This window comes from Stigmatopora argus, chromosome 13 (genome assembly GCF_051989625.1).
Source record: "Stigmatopora argus isolate UIUO_Sarg chromosome 13, RoL_Sarg_1.0, whole genome shotgun sequence".
NCBI lineage: Eukaryota > Metazoa > Chordata > Actinopteri > Syngnathiformes > Syngnathidae > Stigmatopora > Stigmatopora argus.
In genome coordinates, this window is record NC_135399.1 from 3,919,766 (window position 1) to 3,941,882 (window position 22,117).

The window sequence follows — 22,117 nt, forward strand, 5'->3', positions numbered from 1 at the left end:
ATACAGTACAGATTATAACCAAACTGGCCTTTAAAAGAAAAATGCAAGCAATGAAAGCTAATTCATGATGAGAAATCCATGGATTGTGGGTACCAATGTCACTTCGAATTCATATTTGAAACAAGTTGATAGCCAGCTCCACCTCAATCATCAGTAATTTTTCCCACTCAAAGAAAAAGATTAAAGGCAAGCCAAAAAAGGACCTACACAGTTCAGAGCTGCCAATCTCCGTCGACGCCATTTCCGGAGTATTTCCGGAGTGAATGCGATTCACCCAAAATCGATATAAAATGTAAAAAAATAAACGTAGGACAATTTAAATCAAACTGTTATTATGTTTTATATTAATTGAAATATTGTGTTTTGTAGTTCTGTGAGTATCTGGATTTCTTAAAAGTTTAATCCAAATTGTGATCCATTTTGCACTTATTCCGAAGAGGCATATCGATAACACTTAACCAGTGCTGTGTACGCCTACTTCCTTTAGAACAACCCCGGAAATCATAGGATATGTTAAAAAAACAGAAGACTGGTGGTTTAGTCAGCCTTAATTATACTTCTCTTATTTAAAAAAAAATGAAAATGAAAATGTTAAAGCAATAGAGGCTACCTATGCAATCGATTCCGAATCGATTGCCACGCTGAAGTCGCACAAGACGAATCATTCATCAGAACTTGTAACTTGGATGACTCACAATGCAGTCGTGTTACCGAATTCTTCCGGTTTACAGTGCAATTGAATCAAGATGGTGGAAGCCGTAGCGATGGAGTGAATTTCAAGGCATTTAACTTGGAAATTTGGTACTTTTCCAAAATGGTTTCTTCCCCAAAAAATTTAGTGAAAGGTTTTGAGGCTTTCCGGAGTTTAGGGATGTTGTCCGGAGTCCCGGAGTTTGCGTTACATTTCCGGAGAAACTTCTGAAATTCCGGAGTAGTTGGCAGCCCTGACAGTGGTATAGTGCGCATACAGTCAATTGGGAATATGTTTTAAATGACAGAAAACAAGATTGTTCATTTGGGATGATGTAGGCTGGACCAACTATTCCAAAACAGCTGGTAACACACAACTTACCCAGGGGAGTAAAGCCACGAGCAGGGCTAGTGTCGCGGCTGCTCTCACGACTAGTGTCGCGACTGCAACCCTGACTCATGCTGGGGCGAGGTATACGGCTCCGGGCTAGCGTGCGGTAGGGGAGAGCATCATTGAGAAGAGCTTTTTTACCACACAAGCTGGCTGTGAGAACAACAAGTTAGGTGGGTGTGTCAGTATGCATTTGTGGCTAATTGTTAGAGAGACGTAGCTGGGAAATATGAGGTAACGAACTGGAAGGACATTTAAGGCCAAACAGGGGGGAAAACATTTTGTGTTACTGTTGGTGTTCTAAATAGCATGCAAATGGTAACAAACACTGAATTTTTTATAAAAACAAGTTTCACAGAAAAAGGTGGAGCAATACATGAACAGTAACAAAACAAATGGTAAACCAGCTAGGATATAAATTGGTCATAAAGGCAACATCTTATGACCATAATCAAAACCACTCAAAACAAAAAAGTGTATACTTGCTTTTTAGTTGTCAGTTTAAACCACGTGTCAAACCGATTCCGCCAAGGGCCGCAGTGGGTCCTGGTCTTTGTTCCAACCAATCCAGTGCTGACATTTTAACCAATCAGGTGTCTTCTAAAATAAGTAGCACCTGACTTTAATTATCTGATTACACTTGCAAAAGGTATACTCTTGTTGAGTTGGAATGAAAACCTGCACCCACTGCGGCCCTTTGAGGACCGGTTTGACACCCCTGGTTTAAACTATCCTTAATGTTTACCCCATGGCAGCATTATATTACAGTGTAGGTAAAGAAAGCGACTGTAAATGTTGGGCACACTTTAGGTGTAGTGAACGTACCTAGGCCCATTCGACTTGGGCTGGTTTCTCGGCTGCAACCTTGGCTGCGAGGGATCCTGCTACGTTTCTCAGTTTGTGTGTTCGAGGCAGAAACTGTTGCCCGAGGGATTCGACCATAGCTGCTGTGCCCAAGGAGTTTGCCTGGGGAGCTGGAGCGACTGCCAGCTGTCGGCAAGAAGACAGTCACAAATGTATATGTACCAGCATACAAACAGCATGAAAAAAAAAAAATTAATAAGAAGAAAGCAGGAAAAGGAAAGGCAAGTCATAAAGCATACAGTAGATCTCAAATCAATTAAAAATGAAATTTAGATAAAAGTGACGATAAGAATGACAGTGTGTATTGGACAATTTAAAATAAAATTAAATTAAAAACGGCTAGGTTTGACTTGAGAAACACCATTATAAAAGTATATGCATAGCAAGCACAAATTATCAATATTACTTCCAATGTACTGTATTTTCCACACTATAAGGCACAACTAAGAGACTCCAACTTTTTCAAAAGCTAACCATGTCCTCTATAATCCAGTGCGCCTTATATATGGATCAATATTGAGACGCAACAGGTCTAGCAACTATGGTAAGCATCCCCCCCGAGCCCCTTTTCCCCCCCGGAATAAACAGCGACAAGTTTTTTGGAAGAGGATCCCGGGCATTTTTATTCAAAAGCGAACTGAAAATGCCAGCCTTCACACGAATCGCATGTGTGGGGATGCTGCTGGCTGGCTTCATAGAAGAGCCAGCCTTAATCAACAAGTTCGACCGTCCTCATGGCTTAAAAAACAAGAACAACGCCTATGTTTTGACGGATTCGTTTGTAACAGACAATGCTGTTTTTTAACACCTGATATGTTTAGTCAGGCGACGACAGTAATCCCGCGAATATCGGGGACAATTGACCCATGGACACAAGAAGACACCCAAGGGACAGGCTGCTCCATATGAATGAAGAAGACAACTTGGCGTATTAATGTACAATAATTTGGCTTGAAAAAATGTTTCTGTGTAGCATCCCTCCATGTATGTATGTATATATATATATATATATATATATATATATATATATATATATATATATATATATATATATATATCCTATATTAAGACATGGATACCTACGGCTTATTATCAGATGTTCCTATATATGTAATATTGAAGTATGTATGTCTGCATGTCTGCATGTATATATGTATGCAAGTAATATGTAACAAGAAATTTACCGAATATGGGATGAAATAGTTCTAACCTAACCTAACCTAATTATATTTCACATTTTGTGAATACTGTACACTGAGGCTCATAGTCCGGTGCATCGCCGGTAAATTATGGTACTAAAAATAAATTACAGAACAAAATCTAAAATATTAAGTAGTGCTTTTAAAACCATAAGTAACCTAACCTGAGGTGTATTTTTACAGTGTAGTTGGCAGCAAACTGTTTAGGAGGCTGGCCCAAAAAAAACTCACTCAATTATTAATGCAAAAACCTTGAGTTCATCAAGTGGTTTTTATGAAGTGTGCTTTGGTCAGATGAGTCCAAGATAGAGCTTGGTGCAAAACACCATTCACTTTCATTTGCTCCCTCACTAAATCCATGCATCTCCAAATAGGATGACCTCTAGATCAGTAATCTGGCAGATCCATCCTCGACATCCTTCTAATGATAATGTCCTTATCTTTCCTCTGGACATGTGCAAACCATCAAAGTCTGGTCTCTCTAACCTAGTATTACTGTATTAATGTAATATATTAAAATGGTTATTTCTTAATGTGGATATTTTTCCGCCATCAAATAAATATACTTCAATTAAATAATACAATTAATCGTGCATTTTTCTATTGCAGTACAATATTTTAAGTGAATTTCTATAACATAAATAACACTTCTTAACACAGCTGCAAATCATTATGGAGGACGCTCTATTGATAATTCAAGCATGCAAACAAGTGGTGAATTGAAAGTGAAGGCCTACAGGAAGAAGACATGCAATGTGTATGATCTTAGAGGAAAGTGCTTTTGCCACCCAGCTTGTGATTGGATGAAGCCTTACCACTGATGGGATTGGCTGATCTGGATCCTGAGTGATGAAAGCAATAGGCAGGACAATTGAAGATCAAAACGGTCATAATGAGACACAAGGGGTTATATATTTAATGGTTTTATGCAACATGCACTCTTGAGGCCCGATGATATCCTGCAGCTGTATCCATTTTGTAGGTGAAGTAAAAGCTTTTTAATTTGTCTAAGCAATAGCTGTGATCCACGCTAGACTTATTTTTCTGTTGTTTGTTGACTATGACTGACATTTCAGCTTATCCCCTCAGAGGTCGCCACAGCGAAACCATCGTTCCACATTGACAGGTGAAAATTGTCTCTGTGACTACCTCACATATTTGAAGGTTTTAGTAATTAATGGTCAGTGAAGCTCAACTGTTCAGCAAAATTCTGTGCTCATCTTAACTTATCTAGAAGTATATTTGTTTTTATATGTCAAATGCTTTATGATCAATCTGAATTAGTTTTTTATTGCCGGCATTGCAGATATCACAGGGCCCCAAAATTTAAATGAATATGAATTTGGTTTCACTGACAAAATGTAAAAAACAATATATTTGCAATTCGACTTAAAATGGCAACATAAACACTAGGGAGACATGTATGCACACTCACACGCACACCCACTTGTTAGTGAGTGGAGGCTCATGCATCAAGTGCTAATAAAAAGCTTATACTTGAACAGCAGTGAAACAGAAAATACATACAATACAATGAATGCTTGATGTGAAATTGAATGGTGTGTATACATACGCTGAGACTGAGAAACCACTTTGGCTCGGCTCCGACCTCTACTGTCCACTACTGTGGAATTGGCTCCACTTACACTGCCAGAGCTTTGCCTTCTGGTACGAACACGACCTGTATATGATGGTGCAAAGGAAAACAAGATAAGGCATACAGTAAAGTCTGAATATTTTATTCGATAACGAACCCTAGTACGTCAACACTTGAACCTAACATTGAAAAAGAGGACAAACATCTAGAAGGCATAAAGAAGAGGAAATATTAGCCTTGAAATTAAGTACCTGGAAAACAAAGAAACCCAGTTCAGAAAGATAATTCTGTATCCTTAATTCATCTTTTGATCTATTCTTATAGTAGTCAGGTTTCAGGTGGGGCCCACTATAGGAAACCTATTATTGATGCAGATGTGCCAATCACAGAATCATATAAATGTGACTCAAAAATAATTGAGAAACTGAGAAAGTTGCCAATGTACCATATGTAATGTATATCTATATACGAAGGGGGTAAATCAACAATTTAATGACAATATGTTCGATAAATCGATTATTTGAACAGTAATACAATATTTGGCAATACTACAATGTCTGCCAAAATTCAATTTGATTCTATTCAAGGGGCTTTCACCGACTTAACACAACTTTACATACAGATTTAACACAAAATGTTACATTTTGCCTTAAACATTTGAGTTTTAACAATTTTCTTTGTGAAATGGTATAGACATTTGAATGTAAAACATCATTTTAACAAAACGACAAATCTAAAATTAAAGTGTTGATTGATGTTTTGCATTTTGATCGCTGTTGATCAGATTGCTTAACGAATTGAAATATCAATTTAGATTGATGTATTGTTACTGCCTTAATATATACTACCATTTTAGCTGTTGAAAATTCATTTCAGTTCTATTTCCATTCCGCTTATCCTCACAAAGGTCACAGCTGAAGCTTGTCCCGCCCAGCTTGGGGCACAGGCGGGCGGGTGACACCCTGAATGGGTCACCAACCAATTGCAGGGCACAATGAGACAAACAACCATTCACGCTCACACCTAAGGACAATTGTGAGTCATCAGCCAGCCTACCATTCATTGTTTTTGGACTGTAGGAGGAATAAATAAGAATTTGAGTATGATATATTGCCGTTCAGACGACAATGCAAACTACACTACACACATTATTATCTTCATAATAATTGAAAAAATGTAGTTTTATTTGATCTCATAGGATCAAAGCTTGTTGCCCAATGGTGTATAATAATCATTATTGGAATATTTTTCACTGAAAATGTCCTTTGATGTGTTTTCATTTGCTAACATTATAAGAGGAGGTATGAGAAATGAGAATATGACAACAAACAAATGGCATAAAATACAATTGACAGAATTATACATTTGATTAGGAAAGTGAATATTGCAGAGAGATACTGTTGTCTGGGTCACAGGAAGTCCATGCAGACAGACAGTCCATGCAGTTCCACATAACCTAAAATAATTTGGAAGGAATAAAGAAACAACGATGTACCGAATTTACTCACATATAAGCCGCCAGCGGGAATAAGCCGCACCCTTAAAATTCCCTTGATTTTTTTTATTTTACAATTTCTCGTGTATAAGCCGCCCCCCTGATTCCCAATGTTCACCTCCATATTCATGGTTTTAATACGGAGTACAAATGTGGGAATGTTTACAAAATGAAAATGAAGGGAAAACCTTAAGAAAAATCATCGCAAGTGGTATTTCTGAGATACTGTATGAATCAAAAGCACATTATTAGGGTCAATATCATAAGGAAGTTAATATGCCTGTCTTTGTAAATCCAAAATATCAAATTATTCAATTTGGAAAAAAGAAATAAGTCTATCTTGATGATAACCTGATGCTTTCTAATTACAGAAATTACAATGTTCTTACCAGAAGTTTAAGATGTTGTGGCAGCCATATTGCTTCTAATGTCAGAATCTCAATTCTTTCGATGGTTCATATTACTCCAATAGTTGTCACTTTCGAACAAGAAATAAAACGGAAAAAAAATCAAACTGGATTTTTTTTTATTTTAAAATCAAGGCTACTCGTGTCTGGCCAGTCAGAGCACGTTTAATTAGTTTTAGACGGCTGCGCCCCGACCAGTTTTTTTTCTTGAAATTCATTCATAGACGTCAAAATAAATTTTGTTTAGTGTTTTATCTGTTTATCTTTTCTCTATTTTGAAATAAATGGCGTCATCGTATCATGGCGTCGACAACTTGCAGTTTTGTGCATGTCGTGTTTTTATGCGCATATAAGTCGTACCCTCGATCAGTCATCCTTTTTTGTCCAACAAAAGCGGCTTATATGCGGGTAAATACGGTAGATGTAAACAGACTAGAAGAAAGGGATGTAAACAGACTAGAAGACATGAAATTGTCAGTACAATCTGCAAAACTGAAGACACTAAGAGATAAACACAAGTCTTACCATCACTTTTACCAAGGGTGCCATCTTTTTGGCATTTAGCAAAGGGCAGATGCAGCAACAAGTAGGAGAAGAGGTAAAGAAACTATGTTAGTCATGGTTCATGCAGAAACCGAATTCAGTGGGTAAGGAAAGAGACCCGTTCAGGTTAATAACTTCTATTATGGAACCTGTGAAGTGAAGCAAGACAGGTGCTTTACAAAGAACCAAAATTGTCATGGCCTGGAATGTGTCAAATTAATACAACCTTCAATAGCTAGAAATATTTTTTTTTATCCAGATGAGCATCATTGAGATTAGAACCTCTTTATCTAGAGCGATCTGGCCAAGAAAGGGAGCAAAACTAAGTTACCATAAAAAAATACACAACAGACAAAATACAAACGCATCGTCACAGCAGAGCATTGCCATGCTCTACAGTAGACATCTCATAATTTATTATGCAACTCTATAATAGTGTATAGTACGTTTTTTTTCTTTTTAAATCAAACATTTTTTTACTGAGAGAAGTTACCATGAGGATAAGGCTTTAGATTTACTTGGTGAAGTTAAATAAGACAATTAGTGGATTACCTAGTGAGGCATAGGATCCAGGAGGAAGTGCAGCAGCTGAGCTGAATGCTGAAGACGTCGAAACAGTGGGTACCCTTGACTTAGCGCTGGAGGCAGCATTTACATCGACGTCGCTTCGTGAACGCTGGAGGGAACCTGATGAAATTGGCATCCGGGTGCTCACCAGTTTAGCTGAGAAAAATATAGAAATTACTTCAAGTCCACAATACCAAATTTACTCTATATTGTTTCTAATTTGTTGACAGTTCAATAGTGAAAAGCAAGTGACTCATGGTCTGTACAATGTGGGCGAAGCAGATTTTTTCAGGAACGGAAAAACTATACAATGCACTGAAAATTAATTGATGGTAAGTGTTTTTTTTTCAGTTTTAGTCTGAAATACATGTGGAATACTTTATTCGCTGATAACATTTTGCACCTGAAAGTGCTGCCATTTTTTTTCCCTCTCCAAGATGTGATTTGGCCGAACAGACCATGCGCCGAGTCTTGGAAAGCATACGCACCATTTACAAGGTTAAAAGTTCCTGTCCTGAATAATTAAGCTCAAACGCGAATTATGTTGTTTTTAACCCTAGAACGGTAACCTGGGGTGACCGGGTGTCTACAATCTGTATGGGAGACAGACAAAAAAATTGTAAATTTTTCAGTACGTACCAAATTATTTTTTTTCCTTTCAACACTTGCAGTATGGCAAATTATGCTTCAAATGACTCAAAGTACATCAATCAAACACATACAGTACTATACATACACTCAACTGTTAGATACAGGGCGTGAAAGGGCTTACCTTTCACGCTTCTGAAATAGAGGGTTACCATTCTAGGGTTAAGGAAGATACTTATTACAAACCGTAAGACACATTCCTGTTCCTACTCAACTGATAAGAATGGGATCTTACACTAATTTAAACATGGGATCTTACACTAATTTAAACTGGTGATGTAGTGATTCAATCGCCTGACTTTGGTCCGGGCAGGCGGTAGCTGGTGGCGGTATTATTGTGAGTGTAGTAAATGGTCGTCTACTCTCTGTGTGCTCTACGGCTGACTGGGGATCAGTCTTGGGTGTAGTCTGCCTTTCGCCGTAAGTGAGCTGGGATAGGCTCCAGTGCGCAGTATGGAAGATGAATGAATGAGCACAAAACAATCTAGCCAAAGAATTTTTCTTTTTAAATATAAAGCATTACATTTTGTGTGTTCGGCCTTCCTTTCAGTCAAGAATGTTCATTTTGGTACATCCTTACTAATAATTAAAAGAGATAAAGTACTCACTCCTCACCATGCTGCCTCCAATTACAGACTTCACAGACAGAGGCCGACTATAATAAATTGAAATAGTAACATTAGACAGAATTATTGAAAAACAAATTGAAATAGTACGACAAAATGTTAATATAGAAATGATAAATGTTGGTGGTTTTTAGTGCACAAAAGTCATGCCGATTGCAATAACAATTCACATTTTTACAATCATATTTCTCTCATCACTGTCCTTTCTGCCAAAGAATCAAAACACACAAACTTACAGCACACATTTTCTTACTTAAGACTCTCCTGAGAAGATGACGAGGAACGATCCGACTGCGGTAGAGACACAATGCTGTCCGAGCTTTTGAGATGACTCTGGAGTGCTTTCTGATATGTGGACTCCAACATTTGGAAGAGATGCTCTGCCTCTCGGCTATAATGACCATGGAAACCCCAATAACACCTAATGACAAGGACAAGCAAAAACATTTTGACAGTTAAAATTACTTAGGGGTCTTAAAAAATATTACATTACGGTCTGAAATCCTTTTAAAATACTTACTTCCTTGCAATTGATCTTGCTTCTGAGTCAGCATCATGTATACCTTTCTTGATGGTCTCAGTCAAAACAGCCACATGCCTAGGATAGTAAGGAATCATCGTGAGAATGTGTCTCAGTCGCGAGTTTTTATCTTTGGTTGTCTTTAGGGAATGTCACCACGCGCAACAGTTTTCACATTCCCTTTGAAGTCTCTGGGGTGGCTATCATTATTAGGAACCAATTTGATTTCTCGGTTTTTAATGATTAAAACTGCCAGAATTTATCACGTTAATGGGCATCATTAGTTGGGAAACCAATCGTGTTTATTGCTGATAAAATGAAACCCAAACATGTGAAAGGGTAAACTGAAAACTAATTAGACGCTACATAAACTGGACACTTTCACTTTTACACACCAACTCCAAGAACTCCATCCTCCCCACCAAAAAGATGGTAGACATAGTCACAAAACCATATTGATTACCTTTCCAGTGTATTTGTGTGCCACTCTTGGAGCATTAGATCTAAAAATTCATAACAACGCCTAGAGGAAACAAAGTTTTGAATAAATATATATAAAACAGCATGATATTACTTCAAAAACAAGGCCACCTTACCGTCTAACTGCGACTGATTTAGAGGTGCAGTTACTTGTAATGATGGGGATAAGACGTGGGTAGTGTGTATGCTGTAAAAGAAATTAAAATATAGATATCAATATTGGCCATTAATTATGATTTTTTTTATAACCCTTATGGGGCATTCATTTAACTCAATGTCTGCCATTGACAGGGCTAGACGTACAATTCGTATAGACTCGGAAGGGCGAATGAGCATTTGTTCATTTGCCCCTCAAAATGAATAGGACATCAAAGCATGTTCACTCGTTTATTCATTCATTCTCCATACCGCGCATCTTCGTAAGGGTTGCGGGGATTACTGGAGCCTATCCCAATCGACTTCGGGCGAGGGGCAACGCACTCGTAAGATAACATAAACAAATTTAAATGAACTTGGATTACAATGCAGACCCCAAAAAAAAAGTTTAATCTAACTTTACACTAAACTTAATTCTAATTTTGTTTTAAATTTTGATACCTTTCTTCTCCCGGGTTGGCTCTATTTGCCCCGCCTCCACCCTGACTTTCAGATGCAACCTATCGAGGGTTGTTTGCTTTTGTATCCCCTTCAAAATATTCCAAAAATGAAGCACACAAATCTCCTCACAATAGGATAACGCACGACCACTTGCCAACAAGAAGTAGTATATACACCATTCGCACTGACTAACGGGAAAAAAACACAGGAAAAATGCAATGCTCCGCCCAGTGCTCGTAGAGACATTACACGAGGTAGTTGCGACCAGAGAGACATTACACAAGTTAGTTGCGGGGAGAGAGACAGGCCCATGATGTTCTTATGAGCAGCCTCTCGCGTCTGCTGTATGCTCGCTCGTATATCAAAATTTGTCTCATATCTCAAGATAAATATTTGTCCGAAATTTTACTCGTATCTCAAATTGCTCGCATGTCGGGGCACTCGTATGTCGAGGTACCACACATTGATTAGATACATTATTCCATCTAGTACAGGGGTGTTTAACTCATGTAATCAAGGGCCTCTATCGAGTCTGTTTTCCTTGTCTCCCTCCACCAACCCGAAACAAATAATCAGGGTCAACCGGCCACAAACTGTTAGACTTGGTCCCCACCTCTCTACCTCCATTACATTGAGCACTGGCTCCCCTCAAGGCTGTACTGAGCCCTCTTCTATACTCCCTGTACACATACGACTGTACACCGAACCCACAAGTCGAACTCCATCATCAAATTTGCCGATGACACCACTGTGGTCGGACTCATCTCAGGGGGGGATGAGTCTGCCTATAGAGATGAGGTCAACAAACTGTCTTCGGTCTACCAACACCACGGCAGTGGTGATGAAGGCCCAGAAACGACTCCATTTCCTGAGGGTATTCAGGAGGAACAACTTGGACACTGAGCTTCTGGTAACCTTCTATAGAGCAACTGTGGAGAGCATCCTGGCACTGTATTACAGTGTGGTACGCTGGATGCACGGCAGCAGACAGAAAGGCCATGCAGAGAGTGATCAACACCCCCCAGAAGATCATCGGCTGCTCTCTGCCCTCACTGGATGACATTGCCAGCCCTCGCTACCTCAGCAGAGCCGGGAACATTGTTAGGGGCCCATACCACCCTGGTCACAACCTGTTCCAGCTGCTGCCTTCTAGAAGAGACGCTACAGGTCTCACAAAGCACGGACAAATAGAGTTAGGGACATTTTTTTCCCCACAGCCATCAGGACTCTGAACTTGCGTTGGCACAACACACAATCCCTTCTGTGCAATAACTTCTGGGTGTGCAATAACAATGTGCAATATCTTAAATCAGGGGTCCCCAAACTTTTTCCTGTGAGGGCCACATAACTTTTCCCTTCTCTGATGGGGGGCCGGTGTCAGTTTGTAACAGAAAAAGTGTGACGATCGTAGGGGAGCTTAAAAAATTTATTGTTTTCCAGAAAGCCACACAACCAAATAACCCTTTCTAGGTTCTTCACAGAAAAAACAGGAAATAAATAAAACTATTTATGAAATAAATAATAACTAAATAACTCTCTCTGGGTTCTTCATAGAAGATATTTATTCCTAATATATAAATCCAATTCAGAGTTGCTCCCCTCCACAGCTCTGGGCCAAAAAGAACAATTCTCAAACAGGTTGCAGTTTTTATATGCTTGAATAGTCCGCGATGGTCCCAGGGCTCCGCCCTCACCTGCGATCGTCCAGATGTCTCGGTAACACTGTGCTCGCGCATATCATCGCGCAAGCACCGGTGGACGTGCCCAGGTGCGTCAAAGGGAAACACTCTCCCCGCGCGTGTCACCAAAGAAGCAATGCGAAGCCCCGCTTCACTGGGATGATTTGTGGGCTCAGCGGGGATGCAATGAACCAAACACAAGATTAAAACGTCCCAGTCTTCAAGGCCAAATAGGAAAAAAATCAGATCGCGTTTCTGGTATTGTTCAGAGGGCCGGGCCAAATGTGCTGACGGGCTGTATCCGGCCCGCGGGCCGTAGTTTGGTGACCCCTGTCTTAGATTGTGTAATATTTTAGAATTTACCTTGCCATGTTGTGACTTTTTATATTTTTATATTACTTATGTTTTTTTTTACTGTGAAAACGCACTTTGTGGAGTAGCACCACCAATTTCGTTATACGCAGCTGTGTATGATGACAATAAAGGCTTTTGATTGATTTGATTGATCAAGATTATGGACAGCTTGGTGATGGGATATATTGGATTGGGGCCCTCGGGTACCGAAGTTGGGCATCCCTGATCTAGTGCAAAAGGATTTAAACTGACATTATTTATCAAAGTCACAAAATGTTTTGTTGTTTTTGTACATAAATAAATTCTCCTCCTAATAAATTACAGTGGAATGAAATGAATTAAACTTTTACCACAGCAGAAATGCTGATATTTTACCTGTATACACTAATACAGGTGTATGGCATGAGAATAAAGAAAGTATCTTCTGCCGCAATAGCTCACCCTGAGAATGAGGCGGATTGCAGCCATTCCAGAAGTGGCCATGATTTTGGCACTGTTGGGCACAAGATTCAGCAGAATAGGCATGGTGCTCTCTGCCCCATGGTCAAACTTGTTACCCAGTAGTGATGATAGATAACTGAAAAAAAGAGGTTGAGGCAGAGTAGAATAGCAGGTTATAGAAAGTCTTGAGAGGGATAAAAAACAAAAATAAGAATTTAAGGTTGTGCTTCTCAATTATTTTCTGTTGCGCTATCCACTGAGTGAATGTATAATGATACCTTATTCTAAACTGGCAAAAAGTATGTTTCATAAGCTAGAAGCTCCCATAGTTCCATGGCAATCTAACGGTAGCTCGTGATCTATGTAAACACCCTGTTTTATGACTTTGCCAGGATGTTAGTTTTATAACAGACAAGCAAATGATTGTTTTAGGATTCATTAGGATAGGTAAGTATAATGTAAACAATTGATATTACTATGGATTTCATTGTATTTGTTTGGGGTGGCCCGGTGAGCGAGTGATTAGAGCATCAGCCTCACAGTTCTGAAATCGGGGGTTCAATCCCAAATTTGAACCTTCATGTATTTTCTGAGGGACCGAACTAGACTAGAGTAGGACCACACATCTTAACCTACCCAAGAGTAATGCAGGCCTCCCGGACCACCTGGGAGCGCAGGTCTTTTGCCGACAGTTTAAGCGATGCCTCCAAAAGACGCAGTTGCTGAGGAAAGCCTTCATACTCCGCTGCTCCACCCAGCATGAGAGATCGAACTTTTTTTAGCTAAAGGGAGATATTGATAAAAAGATGAGTCAAACTGACCTGTTTTTTATCTTCACACCCAACACATATCCATTTGCATGGGCAGGTGACTGGTATTTACATTCTGACAAATTTGAAATGGAAAATTACATAGTTAGCAAAGGGTTGAGCATGTGCGTTTTTTACTTACTGCTACTACTCTATGCTCCCAGTCATGCTTGTCATCTGACAGGACTTCTCGGATCTTTGTAAATTGGTCTTCCAGCTCTCTGTTTGAGTAAATCTGGTGGAACGAAGTACAGATTTTGCCATTATCTTCCAAATCAGAAATTTATCAATTCTAAAAACCCAATTAACAATCAATTTGTGATCTTGTGTTAAACATAAATAAAAAAAGAACACAATATTTGGTAAATCATGTGATTCAATAACAATAAAAACAAAGGGTACATAAAGTATTGAGATGAACTTTTGGTATTGACCTAATACTCATTTTCCACCATGATTTGCAAATAAATTCTTTACAAATCAAAAAATGTGATTTTCAGTTTTTTTCCCCACATTCTGTCTCTCATGGTTGAGGTTTACCCATGTTGACAATTACAGGCCTCTCTAATCTTTTCAAGTAGGATAACTTGCACAATTGGTGGTTGACTAAATACTTATTCGACCCACTGTATATGGTGACATATTGTTTTGCTGAAATTAGCACGGACATCCATGAAATTGAAGTTGCTTGAATGGCAGCATATGTTTCTTCAAAACCTGCATGTATACCTTTCAGCAGTTGAGGTGCCTTCCCAGGTGAGTAAGTTACCCATGACTATGGAACTAACACACCTTATACCATGGGTTTGAACTATGCATCCATAACACTGCGAATGCAGTGCTTTTCTTCTCTGACCCAGAGCAGACCTTGGCAATTAATTCCACAAAGGGGAATGAGAGGAAACCTTTCCACCAATCTGGTATTATAGAAGTGGAATCAGTGGATTGGTGCTCCTTGTTTCAGCAGAAATCTAATTAGTTAAACTGTCTGTGCTGGATCAGTTGGAACAAAAACCTGCACCCACACCGGCCCTCGAGGACCGGATTGCCCAGGTCTGACCCAGAGTGTCCACAATATCGGAAAAGAATTTAAAATGTGGACTTATTAGACCACAAATTTTGGGGCATGTACCCCTCCATCCTGAGACCTGTCTCGCCAGAGGCAAGTGGAAGGGAATTTTATTATTACAGGTCAGCCATCAGAAGGGGGTAGTGGCCACAAATACCCACATCAGCCACCTTTAAAAGCTCAGTAGACGGACCACCATATTGCCGGATCAACTTGTCTGTTACACTCTTCAGTTGTATCTTGGCTTTCTTGAGTAAGTGGATCTGACCTCCAGCTCACACCCCCTTGTTTTGCCTCCACGACCTGTTCTGCGCGTTTCCTCGCCCGTGCCGTCTTTTACGATTCCCGAGCGTTCCTTCTACACTACTTTGTCCGGCCTGACTCCCACTTGGTTTCCCGCTGGTTTCGCATGTGACCTTAGCTACTCAAAAAGGCAGCTTTACTTCAATAAAGTCCTAGCAATCTTGCTACCAGTGTCATCCGGCCTCTGCTCTGGGATTCACCCGTCATCTCGAACTTAACAACAAAATACTGTTGCATTTTTGAATCCGTTCTCTTTCTGGGTTTTGTTGAAAAATGGATTTTACTTTTCATGGTAGACTTTTAGATTAAACCTACAGCTGTTAAAACAAACTTTATTTAATGGCATTGTTTTTTGACGTAATGTCTTTTTTTATGCAGAGCCACTGGAGGGATGGAAAGTTACAGGTAGTCTGCCTTAACGCTTACCGTATTTTCTCGCATATAAACCGCATTTGTAACTAAAAAATGATAACTGAATCAAAGGTATGGCTTATATTTGCACAAATTAAACTTGAGTAGTAGCTTTGATACATATGTTTGTAGTGTTGACCATGCCAGCAGATCCCAATAGTTGTTAAGGCTGATCGACGGTCGTGCGGTCGATGGTCGATCATTAAAATATCAGTCTTGATGTCTGCGTAATATGTATCTCATGCTATTATTGCAGCCAGAGACTTGGACACACTTCCTGGTTGTACTGCTCACATGACTTCCTTTTTTAATTCGTCCATGTGGAGGCAACACCCTTTCAGAATGTGCAATCCAGCAGACGATCCTTTCGATTCATAAAGTATCTCAGAAATACGTGACTTCGATGATTTGATGAAAATAGTCTTCATAAAATAGTAAAATTCATCGATTTTCAGGCGATTTTAAGGGTACGGGTTTTACACGGAGGCAGTCAATATGTGAGAAAATATGGTACATGCAATTTGCATTTTGAGGATATTATATATATCATATATTATGAAAACCTCAAATTCCTGGCTATTGTACACCGAGGAACATTGTTGTCCCTAGACTTTTCAACAATTTTTGTTTGTGAATGATTCAGCTCCTTTTATAGCCAATTATGGCACCTGCCCATTCCTTATTAGCCTGTTCATCTACAGTTCTTTGTTAAGCATTGATCAACATACTAATTTTTTATTGCCACGTGACCCAGCTTTTTTGGAACGTGATGCAATAAGTTGATGATTTTTTGACAATAAAGTTGATCAGTATGAAATTTGAATATCTTGCATTTGTTGTGTACTCGAATATAGATTGAACATAATTGTATTTTGTTTTTATTTATGTTTAACGGAACATCCGAACTTCATTAGAATTAGCGTGGAACAATACTGTGTTTTTTTTAATACCTGGACAGAGGGCACATCTTCAAAGGATTTGATGAAATCTTCCTCATCAACAGCACCAGCAGCTGCTTCTTTACCTTTAAATATCAACACCACACAAACAGTATCCAAAATCATTAGTTTCTGGTAGGATGCACATCCACATCGACTCACCTGTGGGCCTAGCTGATGTTGATGAGCTGAGTTTTCTAGCAGTTATAACAGTTCTCCTGCAACTACTAGGAGGTGCTTTGGATGATGACGAGGAGGAGGACCGGCCTCCATCAACAGAGTCCTCATCTTCAAAGTTCTTATCTGTAATGCAAGATTTAACAAAAATATGAGTAAAAAATCTTACGGAAAAAATGTGTTGTGGTGCAACAATTTACAATGAACTAAATAACAGATTACTAATTGTGAAGTCCTATTTTCATTAATTCATTTTCTGCACCGCTTTATCCTCATTAGGGTCGCGGGGGTTGCTGGAGCCTATCCCAGCTGACTCCGGGCCAGAGGCGGGGGACACCCGGAATCGGTGGCCAGCCGATCGCAGGACACAAGAAGACGGACAACCATGCACACTCACCCATACCTAGGGGCAATTTAGAGTGTCCAAGTCCAATCAGCCTACCATGCATGTTTTTGGAATGTGGAAGGAAACCAGACTACCCGGAGGAAACCCACACAGATGCAAAATACACACAGGTGGACCAAACTGGATTTGAACCCAGGACCCTGTGAGGCGGACGCGCTAACCACTCATCCGCCGGGCCGCCTTGTCATTGTTCAGTGCTTGTGTATTTTGCATTCATGTAACCTTTCATAAGCCCTTAATCTAGTTTGGCAGACGTGCAAAAATATACAGCTCCATCACTTGTCGTAGTATGCAGTACGCAGTACATGGAATTTGTCGTAAAGCAATTCCAACTATACGCAGTGTTGGTGGTGCACTGCTTTCCCCAGCTGAGATGCCAGATGGACCAAAATTTCTTTGAAGCCATCCGAGAGTTGTTCTCCATGGCCTTGCCCAACTACTGTCTGGGTTTTTGCCTCAGAAACCAGCAGAGCTGCGTGCTCCGTTCCCAGGCTGTACCCGTCAGCAATCTCTGGGGTCCCATGGGCCAAAATTGCCCGGTAGGACTACTTCTTCAGCTTGCCATCCCTCTTACCACTGGTGTCTACCAGCGGGTTCTGGGATTCCCACTTCGCAATCTCCGGTCGGGATGAATGAAAATTTGCACCAAAAATCTGTACAGTAATAATAGTTTTTCCCCAGTAGGTCATAACATCCTTGAAATAATAAACTGCAAGAGGTGACTTTTTGCCATACTGAACTCCACCCCTGGTATAACTGTTCCTACTGCAGAAGACATCACAGTACAATAGTGGAATATAATGCAGATTAGTGTATTTTCACACCGGACGCACCGCCTGAAAGGACGCCGTCTCACATTGCGGGTGTACGTTCTGTTTTTTGTCAATACAAAAGGCGCTTCGTTTCAAAAGACGTGCTGCAACAGTTGTGCCACACACGTTAGCGTGCATGCTAGCGTATGTTTTAAAAAAGGCAACGGGAGAAAAACTGAGTTTGATTTTGTTTAATTGACGTAATGTGTATTTGAGAAAAGATAAGTCAAAGTATCGTATTTTCCCACCTATGGGCGCACTTAAAAGTCTACATTTTTCTCGCCTTGGTTCTGCACTAAATTCAAAGGTACCAAATTTTCAGGTTACAAAAGCTTTCCATATGCAAATGAGTGCCTCGAGATACGAAAAATATCCAAGTTACGAAATCCCCCCAAAAGTAAATGCATTCCTTATCCGTTATTTTATTTTAAAAGTATTGTCACGGATGCATTGATTCTCACTTTAAAACATCGCTACACTCTATTGGGCTTTCTCATTGGCTGTCTCAAACATTCCTCAATGTTTCTTTGACCCGTTGTCTGCTTAAACTTATGCTTGGAAGAAGCTGTGGCCGAGCGCCATCGATGGACTCGCAGTCGACAATAACTCGTTTCAAGATTCTCTTGTTGTTTTTTCACCGCCGCCCGTCGTTTGTAGTCTGGAAGTTTTTCTCAGAGGAAGCTGTGGCCGCCGAGTGCCTTCGAGCCTCAACCTGAACCGCCGCCTGCGGTGGGCGAAATTGTGTCGCGGGAGCAGGCGATGGGGCTTGTGGTCAGTAAGGAGGAGGTTGATGAGTTGGTTGAGGGGCACCAAAACGAACTCTTAACGGAGCAGGAGTAAATACAACACTCGACATTACACGAAGAATTCAACGAGAAGGCGGCTGAGGATGAGACAACCACCATTCCAACAGCACAAATCAGGAAAAAAAAAAACGGGAGAAAAAGTGTTCACGAGTAGTGCAATTGCCCACTTTGTCTTGTGCATTTTAGAAACATTATTAAAGGTCGTCAACGGCAATTGTCTTTAGATGGATTTTTCTCAAAACATCTGTCAACAAGCACTGCCGAAGGGGAACTTCAAAATCCAAACAGGTAAGAAGCAGTGGCGATAAAAAGAATGGGGGAAAAATTAGATGCCAAAGAAATCATAAAATGTTAATGAAAAAGATTAAAAGTTCAATGTAATATTGTTTTGAATTCTTAATTTTATGTTTATTAGATGTGTTAATGAGTTCGTTATTGTCTGCTCTCTCTCTCTGTTGCCTACCGTTAGCTTCCTCTTGTTCCCCTGCGTTTCAACACGGATAGATTTTGTATGCTTGTTATTCATTTTAAGACATTAATAAATCATTTTATTATAATTTTCAATCATTTTTGTGTGTTTCTCTCAGCTTTCATACAAAATTGGGACACTTTGACCAATTTTAAAGGGTTTAGTTGGTATTTGAGTGAGGACCGTGAAACAAATTAGAGAATTTACATATTAAGTGCTGCTCTACTTACGAAATTTTCAAGTTACGAAAAAAGTTCTGGAACCAATTCATTTCGTAAGTAGAGGTATGACTGTAATTGTAATATTTAATAAATACACTTCTTGATAATTTTACTAGTGTACTTGTATTTCGTATAGGCGCGAAAACATGTAGTATGGTAGTAATAATAGGAGTGGCCATGTCTGGTCTACATTATCTGCAAAATTCAAGGGATTACTGCAATAAATTGGGATGCCTAGATCATCCCACACAAATATGTATGGTAGGGAAAAAAAGGTGGTATACGGGTCCAACCATTAGATAATTCATTTGAAAAGGAGAAACAGTCTGGATAGAGGTGGCGGACAGGGCCTAAGTACAAAGAGTCAAGACCATAATGTGTGAAACTAGCTGACAATATTGGACAGTGAGGCAGGACTAAACACTGACAAAGAAGACCGATCATGAACAAATCATTAAGAGAAATAATATATAGATCAAGTATGATTCTTACTAGCGCAGATCTTCTTGCACACCAATTTCCTGAACATCCCCGTTGTGGACAAGATATAGTATTATTCGTTCCCGCTATGTAAGTCATTGAGGCCGAGTGCTCTTCTTCATGTAATCCTTCTGCATTCACCTTGCTCTATCAGTGGAAGAAAACCCAACCCTTAAGCCTCCCTCTCTGAGTCAGGTTATCAATATCTGTGAGTTCATCTGCGTGCATCTGTATGTGACTCATGATGACTGACCGACACAAAGTGGAGGTATGTGTAAGTGGTAAGTGATCTAAGATCACAGTGTTACGAAGCATAAAGAATACACAACACAAAGAGTTTGTGAGCCCATAACATGAAAAACAAATAAAACAAGGTGAATAATATTTTTATGTCCCCATCATTTATAACTATTTTCCTTAAACCTGGTTGGCCAATTAGTAACATCTAGAGTAAAGAAAATAAATAAAATAATGAAGAGTTGATAAGTCCACGAAGTATCAGGATAAACACTGGCAGCAAAAGAAATTACTATAGTACAATCCAGGAGAGGATAAAACACTCATTTGTGTGATCAAAATCTGAAGTTTGACCTGCTCTAACAAGAACCCTTTCTCAAGAAAAACCGAAGAGTATATGTCATTAATATTCCTGACTGAAAGATTGTTATCAGATTATTTTAGTGTAACTACAATATCAACAGTGGCGCCCCGGCGGTCGATTGGTTAGCGCTTCGGCCTCACAGTTCTGGAGTCAAGTGTTCGATCCCAGGTCGGTCCTCACTGTGTGGAGTTTGTATGTTCTCCCTGAGCTTGCATGGGTTTTCTCCAGGTACTCCAGCTCCCTCCCACATCCCAAAAACATGCTGATTGAACACTCTAAATTGCCCCGAGGTATGAGTGTGACCATGAATGGTTGTCCATCTCGTTGTGCCCTGCGATTGGCTGGCCATCGATTCAGGGTGCCCCGTCTGGTCCCCGTAGTCAGCTGGCATAGACTCCAGCACCCACGCAGCCCATATGAGGATTAGCAGTTCAAAAAATGAATGAATGAGTGAATAAATACAATATCATCATAAGGTATTAAATTCTTTTGTCATACTTATCAAACCTAAACAACAATATTCTAGCAGTAATAACAATAGCAAGAATAATGATATTTTTGCTGTCTTAAAAGAAGATTTAAATGAACAATTTTACAACTTCAAAAGAGTACCGTAATTACTCGAATATAACGCGCACTCGAAAATAACACGCAGGTAATTTTGGGCCAAAAAAATCTGGAAAAACGCAGTACTCGAATATAGTGCGCACCTAAAATTTCCCGCTGACGAAAATCAGAAATCTTACCTTTTTTTCTTCGTTTCACGATTGTTTTGTTCAAACAAATTTATTCATTAGAATCCTTCAAATGAAGAGTTCCTCTCTCTCTTTGTCTGTCCTCTCATACATCTCTTCGTTGAGAATCCTATCAACGTCCACGCTTCCTTCATCCACTTCCTCTTCCTCCCACAACACATCATCCGATTGGCTTTACAAGATGACGTAAAATCCGTGCGTCAAAGTGAGTTTGACAATGCTTTTTTCGATCGAAAATTTGTAATTTATTTTAGTTATTGATTATAACACTGAACTGAGAGAGGGTGAACTGAGACGGGTACGAGGCTAGAGGGGGGCAGTGGTGGTCTCGGCTTTACGAGATGACGTAAAATCCGTGCGTCGGCTTCACGAGATGACGTAAAATCCGTGCGTCGGCTCTACGAGATGACGTAAAATTCGTGCGTCAAAGTGAGTTTGACAATGCTTTTTTCGATCGAAAATTTGTAATTTATTTTATTCAATTCAATTTCAATTCAATTTATTTGGCAAGAAAAAGCACCAGGCTAAGGGCCATGTAACAAGACACAAAAAAAAAAAAATAGTTTTTGATTATAACACGCACCCCCAACTATTGGAATTAATTATATAGCAAAAATCTGCGTGTTATATTCGAGTAATTACGGTAAATGTGAAAAATGACATTTTTGGGCAGCGGCAAACAGGTAAATTCAAAGAAAAAGCTAATCTTGTTGCTCAGAGACAACAGACACACTTTGCTGAAACAATGACAACGAGCTTTCC

General features: G+C 39.6%; 1 protein-coding gene across 26 annotated transcripts in view; it reads right to left on the reverse strand.

The window, feature by feature from the left end:
* The window catches only part of clasp1a (cytoplasmic linker associated protein 1a), an 88,838-nt gene that overhangs the window by 36,848 nt on the left and 29,873 nt on the right, over nt 1-22,117 (reverse strand). For 13 of the 26 annotated variants that reach the window (XR_013304677.1, XM_077617641.1, XM_077617650.1 and 10 more), the window contains 16 exons: nt 16,791-16,931; nt 16,641-16,714; nt 14,050-14,142; nt 13,735-13,880; nt 13,099-13,234; nt 10,144-10,214; nt 10,011-10,070; nt 9,548-9,625; nt 9,281-9,448; nt 9,010-9,056; nt 7,739-7,909; nt 7,169-7,192; nt 4,718-4,825; nt 3,960-3,986; nt 1,907-2,071; nt 1,073-1,234 (listed from right to left, as the gene is read on the reverse strand). Coding sequence is in view for 25 of the 26 variants with exons in the window: in XM_077617641.1 (XP_077473767.1) it covers nt 1,073-1,234; nt 1,907-2,071; nt 3,960-3,986; nt 4,718-4,825; nt 7,169-7,192; nt 7,739-7,909; nt 9,010-9,056; nt 9,281-9,448; nt 9,548-9,625; nt 10,011-10,070; nt 10,144-10,214; nt 13,099-13,234; nt 13,735-13,880; nt 14,050-14,142; nt 16,641-16,714; nt 16,791-16,931 (1,671 nt within the window). In the remaining variant the exon portion in view is untranslated. The remainder of the gene's footprint in view (nt 1-1,072; nt 1,235-1,906; nt 2,072-3,959; nt 3,987-4,717; nt 4,826-7,168; nt 7,193-7,738; nt 7,910-9,009; nt 9,057-9,280; nt 9,449-9,547; nt 9,626-10,010; nt 10,071-10,143; nt 10,215-13,098; nt 13,235-13,734; nt 13,881-14,049; nt 14,143-16,640; nt 16,715-16,790; nt 16,932-22,117) is intronic. The other 13 variants (XM_077617665.1, XM_077617657.1, XM_077617661.1 and 10 more) reach the window with 7 other exon arrangements.